This window comes from Culex quinquefasciatus, chromosome 2, assembly GCF_015732765.1.
Source record: "Culex quinquefasciatus strain JHB chromosome 2, VPISU_Cqui_1.0_pri_paternal, whole genome shotgun sequence".
Classification (NCBI taxonomy): Eukaryota; Metazoa; Arthropoda; class Insecta; order Diptera; family Culicidae; genus Culex; species Culex quinquefasciatus.
The window spans coordinates 33,068,222-33,094,833 of NC_051862.1; the positions used below are offsets into that span (position 1 = coordinate 33,068,222).

A 26,612-nucleotide genomic window follows, 5' to 3' on the forward strand; every position below is an offset into this window, starting at 1 on the left:
TGTATGTGACCAAAATTCTCACTGAGTTTTCTCAGCACTGGCTGAACCGATTTTGATCGAACCAAATGCATTCAACTTGGTTTAGGGTCCCATACATCGCTATTGAATTGTTTGAAGTTTCGATAAGTAGTTCAAAAGTTATGTATAAAAATGTGTTTTCATAAATATCCGGATCTCAATTATATGCATGTAAACGATGTCCGGATCCATCATCCGACCCATCGTTAGTTAGGTAATTGAAAGGGCTTTCCAATGAGTCCAAAACATTGAAGATCTGGCAACCCTGTCTCGAGTTATTACCACATAAGTGATATTTATGTACTTTTTTGAAGCCGGATCTCACTTAAATGTATGTAAACGATGTCCTGATCCATCATCCGACCCATCGTTGGTTAGATAATTGAAAGGCCTTTCCAATGAGTACAAAACATTGAAGATCTGGCAACCCTGTCTCGAGTTATTACCACATAAGTGATATTTATGTACTTTTTTGAAGCCGGATCTCACTTAAATGTATGTAAACGATGTCCTGATCCATCATCCGACCCATCGTTGGTTAGGTAATTGAAAGGGCTTTCCAATGAGTCCAAAACATTGAAGATCTGGCAACCCTGTCTCGAGTTATTACCACATAAGTGATATTTATGTACTTTTTTGAATCCGGATCTCACTTAAATGTATGTAAACGATGTCCGGATCCATCATCCGACCCATCGTTGGTTAGATAATTGAAAGGGCTTTCCAATGAGTCAAAAACATTGAAGATCTGGCAACCCTGTCTCGTGTTATTACCACTTCAGTGAAATTTATGTACTTTTTGAAGCCGGATCTCACTTAAATGTATGTAAACTATGTCCGGATCCATCATCCGACCCATCGTTGGTTAGGCAATTGAAAGGGCTTTTCAAAGAGTCCAAAACATTGAAGATCTGGCAACCCTGTCTCGAGTTATTACCACATAAGTTATATCTGTGTTCTTTTTTCTGGATCTAAAAAAATGCTGAAATGTGTGTCCAAACCACTCATATTACCCATTTTTGGTAAAAAGTGAGGAAGGTAGCAACCACATAGGTGGATTAAGTTAGTTTTTTAATGTACTGTGGAGATCACTCAACCCTACCCTACAGAAAATAAAACTTAACATTCGAGCAGAAAAAAACATTTAGCATGAAACGAAAATTGCATGCAAGTATCTACATGTTCGAAATGTGAACACATCGTGGAACACATACACTCAACCCCCGGTGGTTGGTCACTTTTTCGTTTGACACTTTTTTAGTTTGTACCCCGTTGGTTGGTCAAAGTCAAACTAAAAAGTGACGAACTGTCACTTTTTACACGGCGCTCACGCACACTATCAAAACAAACGTTCAGTAGTGTGTGTGAACTCCGTGTAAAAGAGGTGTCAAACTTAAAAGTGACCCCGTTCGTTTGACAACAGTTGGTGTCAAACCATCGGGGTTTGAGTGTACTGTGAATACTATGGAATATAGACAGAAGAGTGGATTTTTTATGCATTTGCTGTAATTCTTATAAAAGAAACTCCGGCATTTTTATTAGAATATTTTTGATACAAAAATAGTTGTTTTCACCAAATTTTGCATGATTTTTTTTTATTTCGAACCTGGTTGCATAGAATATTTAACGAAACCCAACTTGCCTGCAATGTTGAATGCAACACATTTACAGCGGTACTCTGGTGAAACCCCGGAAACCCCCCACAGTCTACATTCCACCCTCATTGCACAGTACCTTTCATACAAGCACCCAATTACCCACCCACTTGCATTCAACTCGTTCAAACCCACCACCCACCCAGCAACCATCGCAACACTCACCCACTCTGCTGCTGCGCGTTCTCCAGCGACGAAAACTCCTCCTCGATCTCGACCTCCCCGATCGGCGGCAGCAGCGTCGTCGTCCAGTGGAAGTTAAAGTACGCCTCCGACGGCCCTCCGGCCACAATCTCCGGCGGTCCAAGCTTCTCCCCGTCCTCGTCGCTGTACGCGTCGAACGCCCCACTGTCGTCATCGCCACCGCCCAGCGAGTCCTCAAACTCGTCCGGCGTTCGCGGCTCGTACGAGCGTTCCTCGTCCTCGTCCTCTTCTGAGGATGATGAACTCTCGATGTAGTTGTGGCTCGAGGAGGATCCGTTGGTGGCCACGATTTTGATGCACTTTTTGACGACGACTTCGGGGCTGTTGTTGGTTTCTTTGGGCGGTTCGGGTTCTGGGTCGACGGCGATCGTCGTTGTGGTTGTTTTGGCGGGAGTGGTGACCTTGGGGTGGAAGTCGATCAGTCGGGGTCGGTTGTCTACGGTGGGTTCCTTGGGGGGGTCGGCGAGGGCGCACTCGTGGATCACTTCGGTGGCTTCTTGGAGCCAGCTTTGGATCGTGTTGAACTCGTGTGGGTGGGTGGGTTGTGTTTTTGGGATTGGAGGGGCGGGGGCTTTTTGGCGTGGGGGTGCCACGACGCTGGTGCGTTTTTTAGGCTCGACTTGACGCGGGAGTGGTCGTGGAGGTTCCTTGAGGTCGACGTTCTCGTAGACGGAGGATTCCGGTTGGTTGGTGTCTTGGGAGATTGCGATGTTCTCGTAGGGTTGGGCGGTTGGCTCGGGGACCACAGCCTGGATGGTAACGTTCTCGTAGTTTGCCGGTTGATGATCGCTGGCCTGGACGATCACGTTTTCGTAGTTGCGATTCTCGTCGACCTTTGCGATTGTGACGTTCTCGTACTCGTTTGGTTCGGCTTCGACCTCCAGCTGGACCACGTTCACCGTGGTAGGTGGGAAGGGAAAGAGTGCGTTCTCCAGCTTGTTGTCCAGGTTGAACTCCTTCTCAAGCAAGGTGAAAGGCTTCAACGCCTTGGCTAGTTCCAAGCTGGTTGGAACCGCGGAAATGGTGTAATCCTCCGAGGACAAGCTCGAGCAGATCGAGTACTTGTCTATGACTGTGGAGATTGTACTGGCAGTGTCGTCCGATTCGCTGATCAGATCGCTGATGTCGTCTGAGAACAGGTTCGAGTATACCTCGGCGTCCGGAGGATGCACGACCTCAACGATCTGTTTCGCTGGCGTAGCCTCCTCAGCTACCTTCTCAACGATCTTCCGCTTGTTTAACTTCCTCGGCGGAACCGGTGGTGGTGGCGGCGGACCACTCTTCCGCTCTGGAACGTCCCCATTCTCGTCGTAAAAGTTTTGTACCTTCCCCTCGCCGTTCCTCACCAACAATTTGATCGCCAAATTGCTCTCCTTCAAGCACTTGACGCACTCGATCCGGGTCATCCGCGTCACGCTAACCCCGTCAATCTCCAGGATCTCATCACCCTCCCGCAGAAACCCCCAACTGGCCTGAACCCGCGATGCCGGACTGTTCTCCGCGCACGACTGGATGAACAACCGCTGAATCTTCTCGTTATTCTTAGTTCCACCCTGAAACTTCAGTCCAAACCCCAGTCTCTCCCCGGGTAATCGGTACACCAGAACCAGTTCCGGTTCCAACTCCTCACCGCCTTCCGGTGGGGCCACCCCACCGCTGTGGTTGATGGACAATACTGTGACGAACTGTGAATCTGCTGAAGCGTCCCGGGGTGGCGACTCTTCGATGGCAGGCTGGCCAGCCGGCGGCTGTTCGTCCACGGAGACCACCGTTACGTACTTCTCCATGGTCGGGTTTTCACTTTCGTCGGCGACCACGTGTGAGAGGTTGTTGGTGAGTTGAGGTGGTCACGATCTAGTTGTACGGGGAGGGGTTCGCTTCTGTTTCCTTTCTTCTGGCGGTGGCGATTACGGCAATAGGCTCATTGACTATTTATAAGGAATTACATTTTTGGAATTCCGAGCGCGGTAAGTGCAGCGGGTTGGGCTTCGTTGGAGGGTTTGTGATCCAGTGTGTTGGGTTTTGTTGGGGGTCAATCTGAAATATGAAGAAAAGGGAAAGGGATTAAAATCTTTTGTCATAAATTAAGCCAAATGTCAGAAATTTCAATAAAAATTAAAACTGATAAAAAAAATTCATACGGATCCCATTGCATACACCCACTAAATCATTCCGATTCGTAGCACTTTGATTGGCAACCCACTGCACGGTGATCAATCAACGTTACACGGTCCATCGATACACAATGCAATAGCTGTGGCAGATTCTCCGCGTGTGCTTCAATGGTACAAGTTGCCACACTAACCCGGGAAATATATAGATTAATAGCGTTCGATTTAAACCAATCAACTGGCGCTACCAGTGTGGGTGATCGATTGTTTCTTGTGTGGATCAATCACAATTTCAAAATCTCATCATTCAAGGGGTCGTTCATAAATATTGTAGAGAAATTTAAACTTTTGCTATTTTTCAAATTAAATCGCTTGATCAGAATCATAAACAATCTTTCTTTTGTCACGCTATTTATGAACGACCCCCAATCGCTACCACAAATCTCTAGACAAATCTGCCGAAGCTCCCTCAACCAAATTAGTCTCGGAGAAGTCAGCACAAAAAAAAACACGAATAATTGAAATTGAGCAAAATTGATACATCATCCATGTGTGTGGAAGCGGGTAATTGGGGGTCAAAATTGTTGTTAGACTGTCGGAATTGGGCTGCGTGGAGTCGGAACTTGCAGTCAGGCTGGCGTCTGGCACTTCATTTGACCCATATTTGTTATTTGAGGGTAAATTCATCAACTACGTAATATAGAGAAATTAAAAAAAAAATCACTAGAAAAATTAAAAAAAAACAACGAAGTTTATGAATGACCCCTTTAGGCACCCTCATCCAACGACCTCACTCAGGTGCTGTGCGGGGGTGGTTAATACACGTGAATGAAGCCCAGCTCGCTCAATCAATACCGGTAGCGCTGGACCAGGAGTAATCCAAGATTGGCGGTTTACTGTTTAACTCTTTTTTTTCCCTTCCTGGCAGCCGCCACCAGACGGAGGGGAAGGTCGTTTCAAGGCGTTCCGGACCGAAAAAAAAAGTTGTTGTGAGAGAGGATCATAACAAAATCAAACACTTTCATAGTGCTCCTCCGTGCGATCGAGCCTAATTTGATGTTTTGTGGTCGATGATTGGTGGGTGGGTTTTGGACGGAGAGAGAGAGAGAGGATGATAGCTGATATTTTGTTGCACGAGTTGTGTAATCGGTGATGAAATCGAGGGTTGCTAAAAGTTTAAGTGATACCTTTGGAAATAATGTAATATTGTAAAAAAAATATGCGATTGTGCAGATGGAAAATTTTGTGTTTGACCATCGCTAATCTATTTTCAGTGCTGCACTGAACAAAAGTTTAAAATACAATATCAAACAACAAGTGAACGAAGTTTATGATTTCTGAATACAATTATTTGTTGTGTCTGTGTTTGAAATGTTTTGCTCCAATCCAATATTGGCCACTTGGTTTCCTGAAGAATATCTCGTCGCCGTCGAGATAACTTGTCGTACGTGCATTTTGGACCAAATTGAGTTCAGAACGCCATTTTGTGCAGCTCACAATGCCTCACCTTGTGACCATCACAGATCCAAAAAAAATCGATTTCAATCCTGAGATATTCAAGAAAACCCGAAAAAACTCCGTGCATTGTTGTCGCTCTTCATATGAAACAAGTTTCAACCTCGTCGAGCTATCTTGTCACTCCCTGAAAATTGATGTAAGTGTGACAACTGGCTAAAGGGATTTCAGGTCAGAACTCGTTTGACGCACGTAAAACTATCGACTATCGTAAACATTTGTAATTATAACTCGGGACTCCGGCAATCAACTTCAACCAAACTTTGGGACAATGCACAGAATGGTCCGCCAAAAAAAACGTGTTTGTTATTGTTTACATTGCGTGCTCTAGTTTTTGTTTATTCAAGGTCAAACATTAAATCGCGTTTTTCTCGGAACGTCGAAATGGCGGGTGCGACAAGATAGCCCGACGACGACGATCTGAAAATGTTTCTGAAGTACCCAGTGGCCACCAAAATTAGTCGTTGAACAATTTTTGAGATATTTTTTTTTACAAAATGATGAATATTGATATCAATTAAATAATACAATACTTAAACTACATCATTTATGGATCACTCAATTTTTGTGGATGACTCAGAAACTATTTCACATTTTCACCAAATATTCCCCTAGTTGTGATATTGAATTCCCTCCATAAAAAAAAACAATGGGAACCTCGTTAGGTCCTGCACTGATGCTGTGAATTTGGTATATTTCATTCACAAAATGGTCTACATATTGATTAGAACTCTTAAATTTGTTTTTAATTTATTTGAAGTTTTTGTTCCTCGGCACTGGTCAAGGTCGAGGAGTGGGGAGAGCAAATTTTCCAAATAAAACAAACAAACAAACTCTTAAGAGTATCACAAAATGCTTGATGTATTATTACATTTGCATACTGTCAAAAACATCTACATATGATATGATTTATTTCCTTGGGTTGCACTCCTTTTCCAATCTGTGGTCCCAAAATTATTATTTTATAATGAGACCGTTGCAAATATTCGTTAAAGTTAATGTTTTAATTAAAAGAGGTGTTTTAAAATGAATTTTATACCGGTACAGTTGTTTTGCAATCATTAGTTTCCCAAAATGTATGGGTAATTTTCTACCAACTCACACGAAATCGGGAAAAGTTGCCCCGATCCCTCTTCAATTTGCGTGAAACTTAGTCCTAAGGGGTAACTTTTATCCCTGATCACGAATCCGAGGTCCGTTTGTTGATATCTCGTGACGGAGGGGCGGTACGACCCCTTCCATTTATGAACAAGCGAAAAAGAGGTGTTTTTCAATAATTTGCAGCCTGAAAGGGTGATGAGATAGAAATTTGGTGTCAAAGGGACTTTTATGTAAAATTAGACGTCTAATTTGATGGCGTACTCAGAATTCCGAAAAAACGTATTTTTCATCGAAAAAAAACACTAAAAAAGTTTTAAAAATTCTCCCATTTTCCGTTACTCGACTGTTGAAAATTTTGGAACATGTCATTTTATGGGAAATTTAATGTACTTTTCGAATCTACATTGACCCAGAAGAGTCATTTTTTCATTTAGAACAAATTTTTTCATTTTAAATTTCGTGTTTTTTCTAACTAACCCTGCAATTACTTTTTTAGAGTTTAAAGTTAGAAAAAAACACGAAATTTTAATTTTAAAATTTCGTGTTTTTTAATTTTAAAATTTCGTGTTTTTTTCTAATTTTGCAGGGTTATTTTTTAGAGTGTAACAATGTTCTATAAAGTTGTAGAACAGACAATTACAAAAAAAATAGACATAAGGGGGTTGCTTATAAACATTACGAGTTATTGCGATTCTACGAAAAAAAGTTGTGAAAATGTTGGTCGTCGTAGATCATTGCCGTTCATAGTCACCCGCGACAGACACGGACGACGAAACAAAGAGAAACACAAAAAGTAACTTTTCCAAAACTTTTTTTGGTAAAATCGCGATAACTCGTGATGTTTATAAGCAAACCCCTTATGTCTATATATAAAAATTTTTGTAATTGTCTGCTCTACAACTTTGTAGAATATTGTTACACTCTTAAAAATAACCCTGCAATGTTAGAAAAAACACGAAATTTTAAAATGAAAAATTTTGTTCTAAATGAAAAAATGACTCTTCTGGGTCAATGTAGATTCGAAAAGTACATTAAATTTCCCATAAAATGACATGTTCCAAAATTTTTAACAGTCGAGAAACGGAAAATGGAAGAATTTTTAAAACTTTTTTAGTGTTTTTTTTTTTTTTCGATAAAAAATACATTTTTTTCGGAATTCTGAGTACGCTTTCAAATCGGGCGTTTAATTTTACATAAAAGTCCCTTTGACACAAAATTTCTATCTCATCACCGTTTCAGGCTGCGAATTATTGAAAAACATCTCTTTTTTCGCATGTTTAAAAATGGAAGGGGTCGTACCGCCCCTCCGTCACGAGATATCAAAAAACGAACCTCGGATTCGTGATCAGGGATAAAAGTTACCCCTTAGGACAAAGTTTCACGCAAATCGAAGAGGGGTCGGGGCAACTGCTGTGTGAGTTGGCGGATAATTACCCACAAGTTTGTTGCAATATGGCATTATCATCAAACTGTCAAATTAAGTGATACCGTTGGAAAAAATCTTACATTGTTTAATAAATTGCATGCACATGGGCAAGTGGAAAAATACGTGTTTGCCAATCGAGTTTTTTCTTGAATCTATTGTCAGATCACTGAATAAAAAAATAACAAACAATAAAAGAGCAATAAATTCATGTAAAAAAATAAGCTTCTACGTCTTTTACCAATATGTTGTCCAATTTTTTTTTTTTTTAAACTCGCAAGTGCCTCGTACTTGGTTATAGAAAAAGTTATTCAATATAGTTTCTTTTTAATTTTCAATTAACAATACTACAACCCATTCCTGCCTTCAAGCGAGCTTCGATGCAGAAAAAAAATGCTAGAAATATATTTTCAACACATTTTTGATCTTTACAAAGCATTGGAAAAAAATGTTGATGTCTTAGAAAAAATGTTTTAACTTAAAATATAAATTGTTCAAAATTTAAAAAGATCGGATGCATTTAACCAGCCACTGAAAATCATATCGATCATCGTTAGTTCATTGACTTGATACTCAAAAACTATACAAAGAATCTCACAAAATGCATACCTTGCCCGCACTCATTCACGTTCAGCTTCAAATGGGCAACCCCCGAAAGCAGGTGTAAAAATTCACACATTCAAGTGACAGTGAAAAAAAAAACGGCTCACGTTTAGAAATTGCCGGCTTGAATTCATTTGATGTAAAAGGAAAGAAAAAAAAGTATATGGAAATTATTGCTAATTAATAACCGCCGATGCCAGCTGAGCCCCGGTGATCGCGCTCATCTGCTTTGAATAATGGCTTCCAATTGCTCTCTTTTTTTCGTTTGATTTCATTAAAGCGGAACAAACGTTAATGAATTTCCACGGGTGATTTTACGTGTTTATATGATCGAGACACGGTATCGTTCGCACACGTTCGTGCGTCGTACATATGTTTTTGTTTTACAAGATTCAAGTCATTAAAGCCGGGCCAGACATCTCTAATGACATCAACTTGAGCGCAGGGGGGTTTTGTTTTGTCGTTACAGCTCGTTGCACGTAAATGATTTAATCAGATGTGATTTTTGTTTTGTTTCTTCTTTTTTTGGTTTTTTTTCGAGAAAGGTGTGTAGATGTTACAACATTGCATTTTATTAACACAGGTGGATCGTTTCGGAACCGTGGAGCTGAAATTGAAAGTTTATGGGAGCATGTGATGTTTTCGAGGGTTTGTGTGTTTTAATCTGATATTTACAAATGATTGTGAAGAAAGTGACAGCATCAAAATAAAAAAAAAATGAGCATGATTGAAATTAAAAAAAAAGTGTTGTCTGTTATTTCATGATTATTTTTTAATTATTATTCAATCTGAAAAAAATTGAGATTATTATTGTGAATTGAAACAACGTTAAATTTAACAAAACATGAATGAGTCCAGCAATTATGCTACAAATAACCAAACTATGTGCTTTTTGTAATGTTAACTCAATAAAAATCTTGTTTAGGTTATTTTTTTCATTCAAATTCAAGTAAATATATTTTAAAACGCGGTTAATTCGCAAATAAAACTTTAGAACATCGAGATTTCAAGTTTTTTTTATTAATCTTTGTGTAGAAATTTGGGATTAAAAGAAAGAAACAATGCTCTAAATGACTTCCTGAATATGGTGACCAAATTGAAAAAAATTTAAAAAAAAAATAACAGCCAACTTGCCACCAGCACAGACCCACTCAACGTCAAATGAGGCTTTCACCAAAAATAGCTCCCCTGCATGCTATTTTTGGAACCGCGTGACCACCATTCATCGTGAAGAGACGTGATAATTTTTTGCTCAACCCCCCAACTCAGACTAACCCGCACTCAGATTGACCTGCGTTACCTCTCGCACACACTCACCCAACAAGATCGCAAACGCAGATAGACGCAGACCCCAAATAGCTGGGCCCTGGGAGAGTTGGCGGGGTCCGGACGATTGTGAAATGCTATTGAACTTGAGCACAGGCAAAACCGGCGGCGGAGTGAACTTTGCAGCAAGCAACAAAAAAAAGTGGAGAAAAAAACGGATGAAAATAGCTGAGATGAAAGAGAAAGGAGCCCTAAGCCCAGATCTGGCTCGGTTTTTCCCATATTAGCTGCGATTAATATTCACACATCGTTCGTCAAAAAAAAAACCGAGGAGTTTTCCTTGTTTGAGTCATGAGGGTTTGCACTCTGAGTTTTGAAAAATTTGCTTTATTTTAGAGAATTTTTGGATTTTTTGTTGAACACTTCAAACAATTACATAACTTTGATTCAGATTTACAAAATTTATTTTAATATTTATATTACCAATCTTGGCGCAAAATCTCATTCACTTTCTCATGTGGTGCGAAATCTTGTGTGTGTTTGTGTGGGGTTAGCATAATTTCACCCCTTGCAGGAAAGCCATTCTTCTTCGCTGTCAGTCTTTTGGTCCAGGTTGACACCTTACCCTTTTTGTGAGCTTGGCGAGGAATATGGGCAGCAGCAGGTTTCCCCTTTTCTAGGAGCGTGACTTGACAAATGTCCAAACCATGCCAAGCAAGAGGCAACGAACCCGCGGGTTCGTCGCTTAAGCCATCGTGAAGTCTATTGTGTGTGCTTTCGGACAACTTTGTATCGCACACACAGATAATTTCTGCAACTTATGAAGTGAGGCTAATTTTAAGCTTTTGAAAGATCCATCATCGCCAGAAGAAGAATATCTCGCGATCTCGGTTTAGATGGAGGCCACACGCACATCCCACCTTCCCCCTGGCAAGGGTTGCGCAACTTTGCATGCCACACGATCCATTGGCCGTAGAACGTAGATTCTTGCGCGGCGCAAAGATCGGTATCCGAAACGTTTGCGTGTTGATCATCTTGGACCGATTGGCACGAGCAACTGGTGTTTGGAGATATTTCGCATAGTTTACCTTCCTTTCTGTGCAGTATGGATAGTTGAATACAGTGCTGGGTGGAGAAACAGATGGTGCGATGGTGCGTGCAAACATGATCGTTAGGGTGGGTACTTTTTTCAAAAAGTTCTCCGATCAAGTTTTAGTATGGTTCCCCTTCATGCCAAATATCAGCTCAATTGGTTGATAACTGGCTGTGCGCATCAGGGTTAAAGTTTACATGGAAATTACTATGGGAAATTGAAACTTTTTGTTCAAACTCTCCTACAGGTCTGGGAAAATCACTTTTTTATCAACTTTTTTTTCACTAAAACTCAATTTCCCAAAATATGTATTTTTTGATTTTCGAGATTTTTTGATATGTTTTATGGGACAAAAATCCGCAACTTTTGAGCCATAGAGAAACATAGTCAAAAAATCTGCCGCCGAGTTATGAATTTTTGAAAAAATAGTGATTTTTGGAAAGATCGGTAAATTTCACGAATGTTTCATGTTTTAACATTGATAATCGGACCATTGGTTGCTGAGATATCGTCATTAGAAAATTGTGGGTTATTTTGGTGAGATTAGGAAAACTTCAATTTTCGTGTTTCTTTTTCTTAACGCGGCTCTATCTCAGCAACCCGAGGTCCAATCTTCAATGCCTCTTAGACAATTTTATAGCAAATTTTCTGAACTTCTCAAAAAAAATTTTAGAAATGGTCACTTATGGTCACTATTTAAAAAAAAAAAACTTTCGGTGGCTATATCTTGAAAACAGAGCCCTTTATCAAAAAAAATTGTAGAGTACTTTTCGATTGCAAATTCAATTTTGCATTAAAAAATAATGTCACACAAATGAAACTTCGATTTTTTCCAAAAATCACTGTTTTTTTTTCAAAAATTCATAACTCGGCGGCAGATTTTTTGACCATGTCTCTCTATGACTCAAAAGTTGCGGATTTTTGTCCCCTAAAACATATCAAAAAATCTCGAAAATCAAAAAAATACGTATTTTGGGAAATTGAGTTTTAGTAAAAATAAAGTTGATGAAAAAATCCTCAATTTTTTTTCCTTGTACCTATTTTTTCTCAAAAGTCCTCAACAATACCTACAACTTTGCCGAAGACACCAAATTGATCAGAAAATTCACTCAAAAGTTACAGCTGTTTGAATATTTACATACCATTTTTGTATGGACAGCAGCCAAAATTGTATGGAGACTTGTATGGGTGAACCAAGGAATCAAAATAGCTTATTTGGTCATAGGGAAGGCCCCCACAAAGTTTAAGTCAAATAAAAAAATACAAAAAATAAAAATGGTCGAAATCGGACGATTTCGTAGAGAGTTAGTTACTCATGATCAAGTCACCAAAACATCAAACCAAAATTCATAAAACGATATCTCTAAAAATAATGGCCCGATTTTCAATTTAATAAATATATCTTAAGTGAATTTTTTGATCTATTAGAAAAATAAAAGTGATTAAAAAATTAAAAAAAACAAGGCTAACTTTGAAAGGTCGTTATATTGAAGTTATTGACATTTTCAAATGTAATTTTTGGTAATATAACTCTAATTTTTGAACACCAAATTTTCATTTATGAATCAAAACATTTTACGGTCGATTCATTTTTCAACATTGAAAATCGAACTATTTTTTTTTAAATTAAGTTTGATTTGTGTGACACTTGGGAGACTTTAATTTGATTTGTTCCTTACATTTGAGTGGCATTATCTCAGGAACGAAAAGACTAAGCTTCAAAATATCTTAGACGGATTTAAATGAGTTTTTTCAGCTATTTGTTAAAATTATTTTTCGAAATGGGCATTAACACTTGTAATCCCAACGGGATCAAAAAGTTGGAAATGCAACTTCACCGGCTCTTTGCACAAATGAAAAAAGATGAAAATGCCTTTTTTATTGTAACTTATGGTAGACGCATCAGTTTTGGAATTACCTTGTTGTAGGTGATTCTCGACATCCTTCCGAATCGAACGGCACAAGAATAATCTAAATCGGTTGAGTTTTCGCCGAGATACAGCCGGATGAAGTTGTACTTTTTGATTGCAAATTAGAATTTAACTCAAAAAATAAAAATAAACTTTCAAAAAGTGGTTTGACCACTTCCGAATTATTTTTTGAAATCATTTAGGACATTGCAGATGTTTTTCAAATTGTATGTCCCCTTTTCAAAATTGTAGGCAAAAAATTCAAGAAAACATCAAAATTTTAAGGTGAAACGAAATGGCAGTGCCATATTGACAACGCGACTCGAGTTTTGAAAGCACATTTAAGAAAAAAGCCGGACGTAAATTTAACGATATCAAGCAAACTGTCAAGTTCAGATTGATTTGTTTTAAGTTGAACAAAAGGTGTCGAAATACAAGTCTAATTTACTCAAAACAGTTTGAAATGCATTTTCCTGCGTTGACAATGTTTTTCAACATGATTGACTTGATAAAAAATATTTAGTTTTTTTTGGTACCTCAATTTTATTTGTTGATACTTAGATTTTAAAACAACTAGCGTAAACTGCAGTTTAAAATATTTTTGAACCATGATCGTGACCATGGCTTGTAACTTCTAAATATTTTTATTTTTTTGCCCATCTTCCTTTCGACGGCGGCAGAGTCTAGGGAAAATATTTGCAACGGCCTTATTTTTCAAAAAAAAAGTTTCTCGCAAATTTTTACTTAGTAGTTTTTTTTCTGAAAAGATTACATTTTGATTTCCTTAAAACAAAAATTAATAAATAAATTTAAAAAAAATTGGCATGAATTGTTAGGGAAAAAAAAAATTTTTATAATTAACAAAATATTTGTTCCGTGAAACGTCCTTTCATTTTACAGCAGACATGTCACAGATGATAGCATACTAGCGACAATCCGATCTACCTCCCAAGACTCAGACCAATTAGTCTGGATCCCGTTCGTTCGATAGATCTTTTATGATGATGTTCATTCCGGTTTTCTTCACACTCTCCTGGGTTCTGCCTTCTGTCCAATCCAGCAAGCTAGCCATTGGCGAAATGTGACAAGTTCGGTTCATCGAACAAGTCATCGGATCCACCCCTCACATTCTGCGCCCCGCGATAATCTCGATTATCGACGAAACATGGCAAATTTGATTAGCGATGGCATTGTTGCCAGTTCACGGGAAAGGTCTTTACGCCCGCGTGTCTAATCCACCCCCCCCCCCCCTTGCTGCAGTCTACTCATATAACGATTCCGAGGGCCTCCTCGCTGGCTGCTGGAACCGGCGCCCAAAGACATCCGGGACTGTAGCTGTCAGTCTCGATCAATCGTGTGGGGAGATCTTTCAACGCGTGCGTTCAAAATAGCGTGAACATTAGCTCCTGATTGAAGCCCTCCCTCCCTTTGGTGTTTACAGCTCCACCTTGGCTCTTCTTGGAATTGATTACACTGGGGCACAAAGTTGGTAGCATTTTATCGAGTCTTCTATGTTTGATTTAAATTTGGAGATATTTTTTTAACCTGGTGTTAAAATTTATTACAAAACTATGTAACGCGCTACGCTGTCGGCATCAGCTAACTCAAGAAGACCACATGCAGAGCGTATCGAATCGGGCTCGGACTACAAGGCAACGGACTTGATGCAGCATTGATTACATGATGACGACGATCTGGAACTCCCATCAGCTCATGTGGAGAGGCACGCGAGGACCATCAACTATAGAGCTATCGAAGAGGCGCTTCCCAAACGCGCGCGCGCTCGGAGAAAATATGCAAATCGCGATGCCCACACGGTTTTAATCGATTTTGAGCAGAGAAGTGCGGAGAGAAGTTTGTGATGGTGAATGAATTAATAAATGGGCATGCAAGCTGGGCTGGGCTCGTGCCAGCGATGGATACCAACTTGAAGCTATAGACAATCTTGTGTAAGACTAGGGAAAAATATTTTTATTTTTACAAATCGAGTTTGAAATTCCCATGTACCTTTCTGCTCAACCCATCCTGACTAATGAAATTGAGTCGGGTCGAGTGATTTTTCCCTATTTTTTTGTTGAGCCATATGATCACTGCAACCAATTAGAGGAATATTGTGGTGTGATTTTTCCCTATACAACAAATCCATATGAAAGCTAAAGATTGGGGTGGGTGGATTTGGCTCAAAATTGGACTGGAAGTTCCTTGGCCGAAATAATTAGACTTAGATTAGTAATTTTTTTTTGTTTGGCCATTAGGGTGATTTACGCTGTACTTTTAGGGTGGTCCGAAAAATGGTCATTTTCGCTGATTTTACAAAAACCACTTTTTGGAAAAATCATAACTTCACTCCATTTAAACTGATTTTAGCTGAAGAAAGAAAAAAAAGTTTGGCTTCATCCATAAAGTACGTCACGCTAAAATCAGCCAAAATTTACCCCCCCCCCCTTTGTCACGCTTTTCCTATACTTATAACACGCAATGTCACACTTGTTCATACCCCCCTCCCCCTCCCCTCCTAGAGCGTGACATACTTTATGGATGACGCCATACTTGACAGTCTTATGAAGCAAACAAACAGTATTATCACGGACGAACGGACATGGCACGGGTTTTCAAAAAGTGAAGCAGGCTTTCTTCTACTTTTTCTTGGCGAAAACCTGCGCAAGCGAGATCGCTTCTGTCAAAATCTTCGCGCCACATGGTTTGAAACGTAAACAAAGTTAGTTTGAGGTCTACATTATTATGTAAAATTGTCCGAGGAACACGATGGTGATAAAATAAAACAAATAAAAATAAAAGGAATTGGTCAAAACCAAATTTTGATACTTAAAATGTTAAAATATAATATTAGTAGGCATAAACATTAGCCCTTAAATTTTATTTTTTTCGAATTCTTTGGACAATTTTCTATAAAATGCAACTTAAAGAAATTCTTTTGCTCAAATAGTTGCAAAGTTATGATTAAAAAAAAAAAAAATAGTTTTTCAGAAAATCGTCTAAAAAGAGGGCGGTGCCAAAAATAAAGGGATGGTCCAATCAGCAACAAACTAGAAATTTCTGTGAACTATCAATAGACGAAGATTCCCTCCAAGTTTGGTCCAAATCGGTGAGGGTCGAGTCCAAAAGTGTACTCAGTTGACCTGGAATAACCCATATTCTTTAAAATGCCAAAATTGTATAGATTGTTTTAGTTTCCTTATTGAAAATCGGATGTAACATCTTAAAAGGGCTGTATCTCGAAAACTACATCACCGAATGTTTTAATTTTTTGCACAGAGGTGCGCTATGGTGTAAGGAATGGATAATCTCGGATTGTTTTTTTTTTTTTTTTCATCATAACCGTATCTTGAGCACCGTGACGTGGACACTTTTTTGAAATCTCAGACCCTCCCCTCCCTCTTAGACCCTAAAAAAATCCTCCAAAGAAACAGATTTTCGAATATTTACTTAAGTCAGGTTAGGTTGGAGTCATTTTTGAATGAAAAGCTTCAATAAAGTTTTAACCATATTTTTTGGTTTAATACACTTCAATACGCTACTGACCTTCTAAAAAAAAAGTTAAAAAAATTCATGCAACTATCCGGATATCCTTTTCTGAGATCATTTTTTACGAACCTAATTTCTTCGATCTGAAAAAAATCTCCCATGGCATCGCCTTTTCTTCCAGTCATCTCTCGGAATCTCTCCGTTCCGATCAACGGTGCTTTTATAACCTTCTTTTGTCGTAAAGAAGCAAAAAAAAAAATACTGGTCAACACCGCTGAATCGCTGCTCAACCATTTCTGATGAACTCATTTATGTAAATTCGCCTTCTGTTGTTGTGGGTCAAGTTTCCGATCGGAACCGACCGGTTTGCGGCCGCGTGGACCTGTTTCCATCGGTCGGATCGATTGAGAAGGGGAGGGGGGGGGGGGCACCTGATCAACCCCCCGGAGGAGGAGGATCCGTGAGAGTGGACGTTCCTCCGTGTCTGATGATGCTCAAGCAAACCCAAAACAAATCGATAATGGTATGGATTTGGACGCCGAAGGGGAGGGAAGCTCAGCTGTCATAAATCAACATCCGGATTATGAGTTAACCCTTATCTGCGAATTTCAGTAATATCACTTTTCTTGTGTACTTGTTAAAAATTATGGACTTTGAACTTCAACTTAAAAAAAAGTTAGTATTTTTTGCAAATTTCTCTGATTGATCGAAAATATCATGCAAGGGTTAAGGAGAAGATTGTTTATCGCAAAAAGCTCAAAACCTGACAGCCCCTGGGCAAACAATAGGCAAAGGTTGCGACCATCATCGTCGCGTTCGTCGCTTCATCGCGGGGAGAAATCGTCCACGGGAGTGAAAACTAGTCATTTGGCAGAACTTCAAACCTTCCCAGTTTGGGGCTGATTTACGGCTTTTGAAAGTGCGTCCACCAAGTCTTCGTCCAATCGACCACCAGCAGCTTTGATGATGATTGCGGATCAATTCGAGATGATCTTACAGGTCGGAGCTGCTGCAGGTCTTCAGCGGGTTCCAGGTGAAAGCAAAAGTGATAAAAAAACGAAACTATTGGCACTACGCCCCCCGGGGCATGGCCTTCCTCTAACGTGGGATTTCTGCTCCAGCGCCTCTGACGAGACAGGAGAAACCGGGACCGACGTTTTACTTCACCATCCGATAGAAGCTCAGTGGATAAGGCGGGAATCGAACCCGCGTCTCATTGCATCATCGGGATCGGCAGCCGAAGCCGCTACCCCTGCGCCACGAGACCCACTAGTGATAAGGAATTTGAATCTGCTGGCGGCAGACCCCGATGACAAAGTCGAAGTCGTGGCTGGAATTTGGTAGTGCGGCCGGTTGCGTTTGAAGCTTCGTGAAGAGTTGTCGTGTCGGACGAAGGGAAACCGATTTGGGAACGATAGCAGCCACCGACTGACGAATGAAATGACAAATTATGAGATCTACATGATGACTGTGATGGCAAAGTGGATTGAGGCCTTCCGAGGAATGTTAAGTCGGTTTGAGTGTCGCGCGGTGAGTTGATCGATTTATTGGTGCATTTGAATTTTGAAACTGTTCAGATTATGCTTCACCTAGAATTAAGAAAATTCACAAAAAATGTTGGTCGGGGAAATTATTTGGGTAATTCTCTACCAACTCACACGAAATCGGGAAAAGTTGCCCCGACCCCTCTTCGATTTGCGTGAAACTTTGTCCTAAGGGGTAACTTTTGTCCCTGATCACGAATCCGAGGTCCGTTTTTTGATATCTCGTGACGGAGGGGCGGTACGACCCCTTCCATTTTAGAACATGCGAAAAAAGAGGTGCTTTTCAAAAATTTGTAGCCTGAAATGGTGATGAGATAGAAATTTGGTGTCAAGCGGATTTTATGTAAAATTAGACACCATCAAGTGTACTCAGAATTTCGAAAAAACGTATTTTTCTTTGAAAAAAACTATTTTTTTTAAACTCCTCCATTTTCCGTTACTAAACTGTAAAAAAATGGAACATGTAATTTTAAGGGAAATTTAATGTACTTTACGAATCTACATTGACCCAGAAGGGTATTTTTTTCATGTAAAACAAAAATTTTCATTTTAAAATTTCGTGTTTATTTCTAACTTTGCAGGGTTTTTTTTTAGAGTGTAACAATGTTCTACAAATTTGTACAGCAGACAATAACAAATTTTTTGAAATATAAACATAAGAGGTTTGCTCATAAAAATCACGAGTTATCGCGATTTTACGAAAAACAAGTTTACATTTTGCGTTTCTCTTTGTTTCGTCATCCGTGTCTGTCGCGGGTGACCATGAACGGCCATGATCGATGACGACCAACTTTTTCAAAACTTTTTTTCGTAAAATCACGATAACTCGTGATGTTTATAAGCAAACCCCTTATGTCTACATATCAAAATTTTTGTAATTGTCTGCTCTACAACTTTGTAGAACATTGTTACACTCTAAAAAATAACCCTGCAAAGTTAGAAAAAACACGAAATCTTAAAATGAAAATTTTTGTTCTAAATGAAAAAATGACCCTTCTGAGTCAATGTAGATTCGAAAAGTACATTAAATTTCCCATAAAATGACATGTTCCAAAAAATTTTACAGTCGAGAAACGGAAAATGGGAGAATTTTTAAAACTTTTTTAGTGTTTTTTTCGATGAAAAATACGTTTTTTCGGAATTCTGAGTACGCCATCAAATCGGGCGTCTAATTTTACATAAAAGTCCCTTTGACACCAAATTTCTATCTCATCACCGTTTCAGGCTACAAATTATTGAAAAACACCTCTTTTTTCGCATGTTCAAAAATGGAAGGGGTCGTACCGCCCCTCCGTCACGAGATATCAAAAAACGGACCTCGGATTCGTGATCAGGGACAAAAGTTACCCCTTAGGACAAAGTTTCACACAAATCGAAGAGGGGTCGGGGCAACTGCTGTGTGAGTTGGCGGAGAATCACCCATTTCGAAAACGCACTTTTTGTCTCATAACTAATTTTTAAAAATATGATTTCATTCTTCTTTCCTCTATTCCAGCCATGAAACCTTGGCGGTAACTGGTTTGATCCCAGATCGGAAACCACTTTACGATGACATAGTTGAATACAGTTATAAACTCGAAATCCGAAACCCCATCATCCCAATGAACAGCTTTATAGCGCCAAGGTGCGACGACGGCCGACTAGAACGAAAAGCTGTTGATTTTCACTCCTTTTGCGGTAAGCCGTTTGGTGCCATCTGCTGCCTGCTGATGCCTGACTTACGGTATTGGCTTTGGTTTGTTTCCTTATTTAGTTATAGTTATCTTCTTCGGGGCTCACCTAATGGCTTAATTCGCCGGTTGTGACTAGTGACCTGTTTTTGGAGACAAACTAACAACATTGTGCTGTGGACCAGCTCTTTGTCTGTATCTTTAATTTCTATTTTTGATAGTCAAATTCTCTACGAAGTCAATCTCAGAAAAAAATCTTGCAAATTTGAAATGATGAATTCCTTCAAGGATTCTTCCAAACCATTTGAATAAATTATGAAAAATCAACAATTGTTGTTTTTTTCAAAATTTGTTTTGTTTTCTGTCAAAATTTATTTGCTAGAAAAAAAATTTAAAAGACGAAGTTGTGAATAAGAAGGATCCCTTATTAGACACCACTTAAGAGTCATAAATCAATTCTGGATAGAGTGGGCCACCCACCAAATTTATAGAAACAAAAAAAGCACACAGGAGAGGAACCGTATAACTCCACCACTTAATCTTGGCGAGCCAGTGTTTTGTTTTGCGGCGATCGCCGCGAAAGCAAAACATCACTTAATGGCGGCCCAAAGCCTAATATTATGGTCGTGGTCGGCTGCAATCAAAATGGATCTGTTTTGCATGATTTATGGGTTTGGTGAGAGGTCTTGTTGTTTTTTTTTTTTTTTAGCGCTGAGATTTTTTTGGGAATGTTTCTACTGCAGGAAGCGGTCAATGACATTTCGTTGAAATATTTTTGTTAAATTAGAAGTAAAAGATCAAAATTATTAATGTTGATAAACTAATTTGATTCAACTGATTCTAGAATAAAGTTTATAGCTCCCAAATAAAAATTAAGATTTTGTAGTTTAGCCAGCTTTCTTTATTTTTAAACATAGATTAAACTTTATTTTGAACTATAAATTTTCTAAGTAATCAAAAATGGCAACATCAATTTGTGAACTCCCATACATCGCTCTTTCAAATAGCTACCAATCAAAAAAGAAAAACTTTCACTGATTCTTTTCTCGTCACGCCGCCGCGCGAATCGTCGGTGAGGTAAAATTAAAAATCAAACGCGATACTAAAGCCCAATTTCCTAATTACAGGTGTTTTTTTCGCTTCAGCCGACAGAAGATGATGCAGCAGTAGCAGCAGTTGAGGGAAGCAAAATGAATGAAACACAAATTGGCAACAAAATCAACAAAAAATACGAGTGAAGAAAGGAAAAAAAAGATGAATGAAAATAAACGGAAACAAGTAATAGAGATCGCCTCAGGCATTGCGAAAATTGAAGGAAAAAAATACATTGACATAGAAGAAAAGCAAAATAACATTGCAACAGAACAACAGAAAAACAGAACAACAGAACAACAGAACAAGAGAACAAGAGAACAAGAGAACAAGAGAACAACAGAACAACAGAACAACAGAACAACAGAACAACAGAACAACAGAACAACAGAACAACAGAACAACAGAACAAAATTACAAAAATTACAAAAATTACAAAAATTACAAAAATTACCAAAATTACAAAAATTACAAAAATTACAAAAATTACAAAAATTACAAAAATTACAAAAATTACAAAAATTACAAAAATTACAAAAATTACAAAAATTACAAAAATTACAAAATTACAAAATTACAAAAATTACAAAATTACAAAATTTCAAAATTACAAAATTACAAAAATTACAAAAATTACAAAAATTACAAAATTACAAAATTACAAAAATTACAAAATTACAAAATACAAAAATACAAAATACAAAAATTACGAAAATTACAAAAATTACAAAATTACAAAATTACAAAATTACAAAATTACAAAATTACAAAAATTACAAAAATTACAAAAATTACAAAAATTACAAAAATTACAAAAATTACAAAAATTACAAAAATTACAAAAACTACAAAAATTACAAAAATTACAAAAATTACAAAAATTACAAAAATTACAAAAATTACAAAAATTACAAAATTACAAAATTACAAAAATTAAAAAAATTAAAAAAATACAAAATTACAAAATTACAAAATTACAAAATTACAAAATTACAAAATTACAAAAATTACAAAATTACAAAATTACAAAATTACAAAATTACAAAAATTACAAAATTACAAAATTACAAAAATTACAAAAATTACAAAAATTACAAAAATTACAAAAATTACAAAAATAACAAAAATTACAAAAATTACAAAAATTACAAAAATTACAAAAATTACAAAAATTACAAAAATTACAAAAATTACAAAAATTACAAAATTACAAAATTAAAAAATTACAAAATTACAAAAATTACAAAATTACAAAATTACAAAAATAACAAAAATTACAAAAATTACAAAAATTAGAAAAATTACAATAATTACAAAATTACAAAAATTACAAAATTACAAAATTACAAAATTACAAAATTACAAAAATTACAAAATTACAAAAATTACAAAAATTACAAAAATTACAAAATTACAAAATTACAAAAATTACAAAATTACAAAAATTACAAAATTACAAAAATTACAAAAATTACAAAAATACAAAAATACAAAATACAAAAATACAAAAATTACGAAAATTACAAAAATTACAAAATTACAAAATTACAAAAATTACAAAATTACAAAAATTACAAAATTACAAAATTACAAAAATTACAAAATTACAAAAATTACAAAATTACAAAATTACAAAATTACAAAATTACAAAATTACAAAATTACAAAAATTACAAAATTACAAAAATTACAAAATTACAAAAATTACAAAATTACAAAATTACAAAATTACAAAAATTACAAAAATTACAAAATTTACAAAAATTACAAAATTACAAAAATTACAAAAATTACAAACAAAATTACAAAAATTACAAAATTACAAAATTACAAAATTACAAAATTACAAAAATTACAAAATTACAAAAATTACAAAATTACAAAATTAAAAATTACGAAAATTACAAAAATTACAAAAATTACAAAATTACAAAATTACAAAATTACAAAATTACAAAATTACAAAATTACAAAAATTACAAAAATTACAAAATTACAAAATAACAAAATTACAAAATTACAAAATTACAAAACTACAAAATTACAAAAATTACAAAAATTACAAAATTACAAAATTACAAAAATTACAAAATTACAAAATTACAAAATTACAAAAATTACAAAAATTACAAAAATTACAAAATTACAAAATTACAAAATTACAAAATTACAAAAATTACAAAATTACAAAATTACAAAAATTACAAAAATTACAAAATTACAAAAATTAAAAATTACAAAATTACAAAATTACAAAAATTACAAAAATTACAAAATTACAAAATTACAAAAATTACAAAATTACAAAAATTACAAAATTACAAAATTACAAAATTACAAAATTACAAAATTACAAAAATTACAAAATTACAAAATTACAAAAATTACAAAAATTACAAAATTACAAAATTACAAAATTACAAAAATTACAAAAATTACAAAAATTACAAAAATTACAAAAATTACAAAAAATACAAAAAATACAAAAATTACGAAAATTACAAAAAATACAAAAATTACAAAAATTACAAAAATTACAAAAATTACAAAAATTACAAAAATTACAAAAATTACAAAAATTACAAAAATTACAAAAATTACAAAAATTACAAAAATTACAAAAACTTTAATCTTGTGAGAATAAATCACAAAAGAAAATGTGAGAAACTTTGAAAATTAACCCGATATAAAATACTCTTTTCAAAATGTCAAAACCGTTCAGAAAGTTGAGCAAAAAAGTAAAAAAAACATAAAATTTCATGACAGAGAAATGTCTTTAATCAAAATATTCCCTTCCCAAATGCTTTCGCGGTGGAATACCTCACACAGGAAGCAATCCCCCTTCAGCAGTTATCTCAGCTGTCAAGTTAAACAACTTCAAGTACCTACAACATACAATCCCACCTAAAGTAATCCACAGTCCGTGCAGTAGCCAACCATAATAAAGTCTATGATTATGTGAACCAAAGCCGCCACCGCCACACAACTATGTGTTTTACTAGCAGTCTGTAAGTGTTCCAACATTGCTTCCCCCTCGTTCACAGATGACCATCCGCGAGCCCTCTGGCCGACCAACATTGGCGGCCATAGTTGGAGCCGGAGCCGTTTATGTTATCGCCGCGGCACGATAATGGATAATTACCCTCTTTTGAGCTGAGTGATGTTTGCTGGTGTTGCGCCTTTGGCCCCGCGTTGAACGTCGATAATCACCCCCTCAACTTGACTCTCGACTTTGATGGCAAACGGAGAAAAAAAAAACTTTCTTTCAAATAGTTTAAAACTTGCTGGCGCTGCGGACAGAAGCATTGATTTGGCTGTTAAGTGGAATGTGAAATAAAGTTTTTTGAAATTTGGTCAAAATTTAAAAAAATGCTTAAATTTTGCATTTAAACAAGAAAATTTTTCGATCGTAATTTCGAACAAATTTTCAAAATAAATAAATCAATCATCCCATTGTGTACAACAGTTTCGAATGCAAACAAGGTGCCTCGTTCGGTAGCGCAGTTTGTGACGGTTTAATACCCATTTGCCACATGAACGTTTGTCTGATGTTGAACACGTGTACGTACACACGAGGGCTAGCAGCTAGGCTATGCAAACGAACGGACTAATTGGTAATTAAACATTTGCAAATTATGCTTTCTATGCGCTCGGCGCAGTCATCAGGCAGGGTAATTAAGTTGAAGGTACAGTTGTGTATGGTGGAGAAAAGTGGCACAAGAGCGATTATTTTGAAAAAAAAATCGGTTTTGGTGTTTTGGTAGAAGAAAATATTTAATTATTTTTCAACAAAAACTGAATCATAACTGAATTGATCAAGATCATATGCTAAATAACAGAATTGTGGCCCTTGATTCATTTTCAGCGTATTTGTCAGTAACAATAAAAAGAAAAAAAAATTGAAATATTTCAACAGCCTAACACGCCAAACTCTTGATTTTTTTTAAAGGATTTTAATGCAGCAAATCAACAATAAATAAAGATTTTAGGATAGAATCTTAAATTTATTCAAATTTAAAAATCTTTTGACCCTCTAGTGCCCAATTTTTTAAATCATATTTTTTTCTCTTTATTGGGCGGTCATTTTCAGCAACTTGTTTTCTAAGGAAAATCCACCTTCTTTGATCTTTATTTTTTTAAATTAATTTTCAATATTTTAGAATCATTTTTTTGTACAATTTTTGGATTTTTATCAGATGTCTCTGAATCTGAATCTGAAACCTCTAATCATAATTTGCTTATTTTGTGTTTTTCATATTTTTCCAGAATTTTTAAATATTTTTACAACTTTTTGTAGTTATTGAGATGGATAAGTGTTAGAACATAGTTTCGAAAGTAAAAAATAACTGCTTAACTACTAGATGTTAGTTAAAAACACGACCAAATACTGGACATATGGAGCAAGTAAAATCATCAAACCCAAGATTTTCTACAATACAACTAGAGTTCTTCTTCCCAGTGTTTTTCGAATGTTCAATTAGAATTGAAATTGTAGTTTTGATGAATTTCTTGATTAAATTCCGTCTTGAGGTGGGGTTGGTTCTTAGAAGGAATATAAATAAAATAATCAATTTGTAAGGAAAAATGTTAAACAATTAATATTTATATTTGAGATGTTGAAAAGAGAAGGGAGTTTTTTAAATCCATTTCTTAAATTTTGAAGTAAGTTTTTTTTAATTAGAACGGAATTAAAGACAAAGAAAATGCAAGGCCTAAAATATAATAAAAATATTTGCAACTTTTTTTTAAAGTTCTATTCTCAACCCCTTTCTTAAAAATACCCTAAAAAAACAGGGAGCATAAAACATTTTTGACTGAAATTTAAAATTTTCATCGAAAATAGTTTAAAAATAGATTGCAAATAATTCAGAATATATACATTGTATAACGCTATTTATGGGTTTTTAATTCAAATATAGTGTTTTCAATCTTTACAAATTAATACTTTTGAGAACACAGGTACAAAGTCCAGGAAAAAAATATTTTCATAAATTAATTTTTATTTTGATAGATGCATTACGTATAACACATTTTGAGATACGAAATTAGGAAAATCAAGCTTGAAATTTGAAATTCAGTTTTTCTCGACCTAGACCTCTGCGCAGAGACGAAATGAAATTCGTACCAGGCTTATATCTGAAGAAAATACCTTTTTGTCTTTGAAAATTTATAATTTCCTTTGTTTTTAAAGTTATATTTTTTTTTTGATTTTCTAAATTTTATCTGAATATTGAAAAAAAATCAAATAGAAGGTGTTAATTTTCACGTGTATTTAAAATAAAATGTATGCTTTTTGAACAGTTTGCTTAAGTAATTTTTGTATTTTTTTGTAATTTTTGTAATTTTTGTAATTTTTGTAATTTTTGTAATTTTTGTAATTTTTGTAATTTTTGTAATTTTTGTAATTTTTGTAATTTTTGTAATTTTTGTAATTTTTGTAATTTTTGTAATTTTTGTAATTTTTGTAATTTTTGTAATTTTGTAATTTTGTAATTTTTAATTTTGTAATTTGTAATTTTAATTTTTGTAATTTTGTAAGCAATTTTGTAATTTTGTAATTTTGTAATTTTGTATTTTTGTAATTTTTAATAATTTTTGTAATTTTGTAATTTTGTAATTTTTGTAATTTTGTAATTTTTGTAATTTTTAATTTTTTGTAATTTTAATTTTGTAATTTTTTAATTTTTGTAATTTAATAATTTTGTAATTTTGTAATTTTGTAATTTTGTAATTTTGTAATTTTGTAATTTTGTAATTTTAATTTTTGTAATTTTTGTAATTTTGTAATTTTTGTAATTTTGTAATTTTGTAATTTTTAATTTTTAATTTTGTAATTTTGTAATTTTGTAATTTTGTAATTTTAATTTTTGTAATTTTTGTAATTTTGTAATTTTGTAATTTTTGTAATTTTGTAATTTTGT

The 26,612-nt window shown here is 35.5% G+C and overlaps 1 protein-coding gene across 1 annotated transcript in view; it reads right to left on the reverse strand.

Annotated features, from left to right (window-relative positions):
• Nucleotides 1-26,612, reverse strand: part of LOC6040102 — a 424,546-nt gene that overhangs the window by 350,463 nt on the left and 47,471 nt on the right. The window contains exon 3 of the mRNA XM_038256474.1: nucleotides 1,839-3,914. Within this exon, the coding sequence (XP_038112402.1) occupies nucleotides 1,839-3,664 (1,826 nt within the window). The 5' untranslated portion in view covers nucleotides 3,665-3,914. The remainder of the gene's footprint in view (nucleotides 1-1,838; nucleotides 3,915-26,612) is intronic.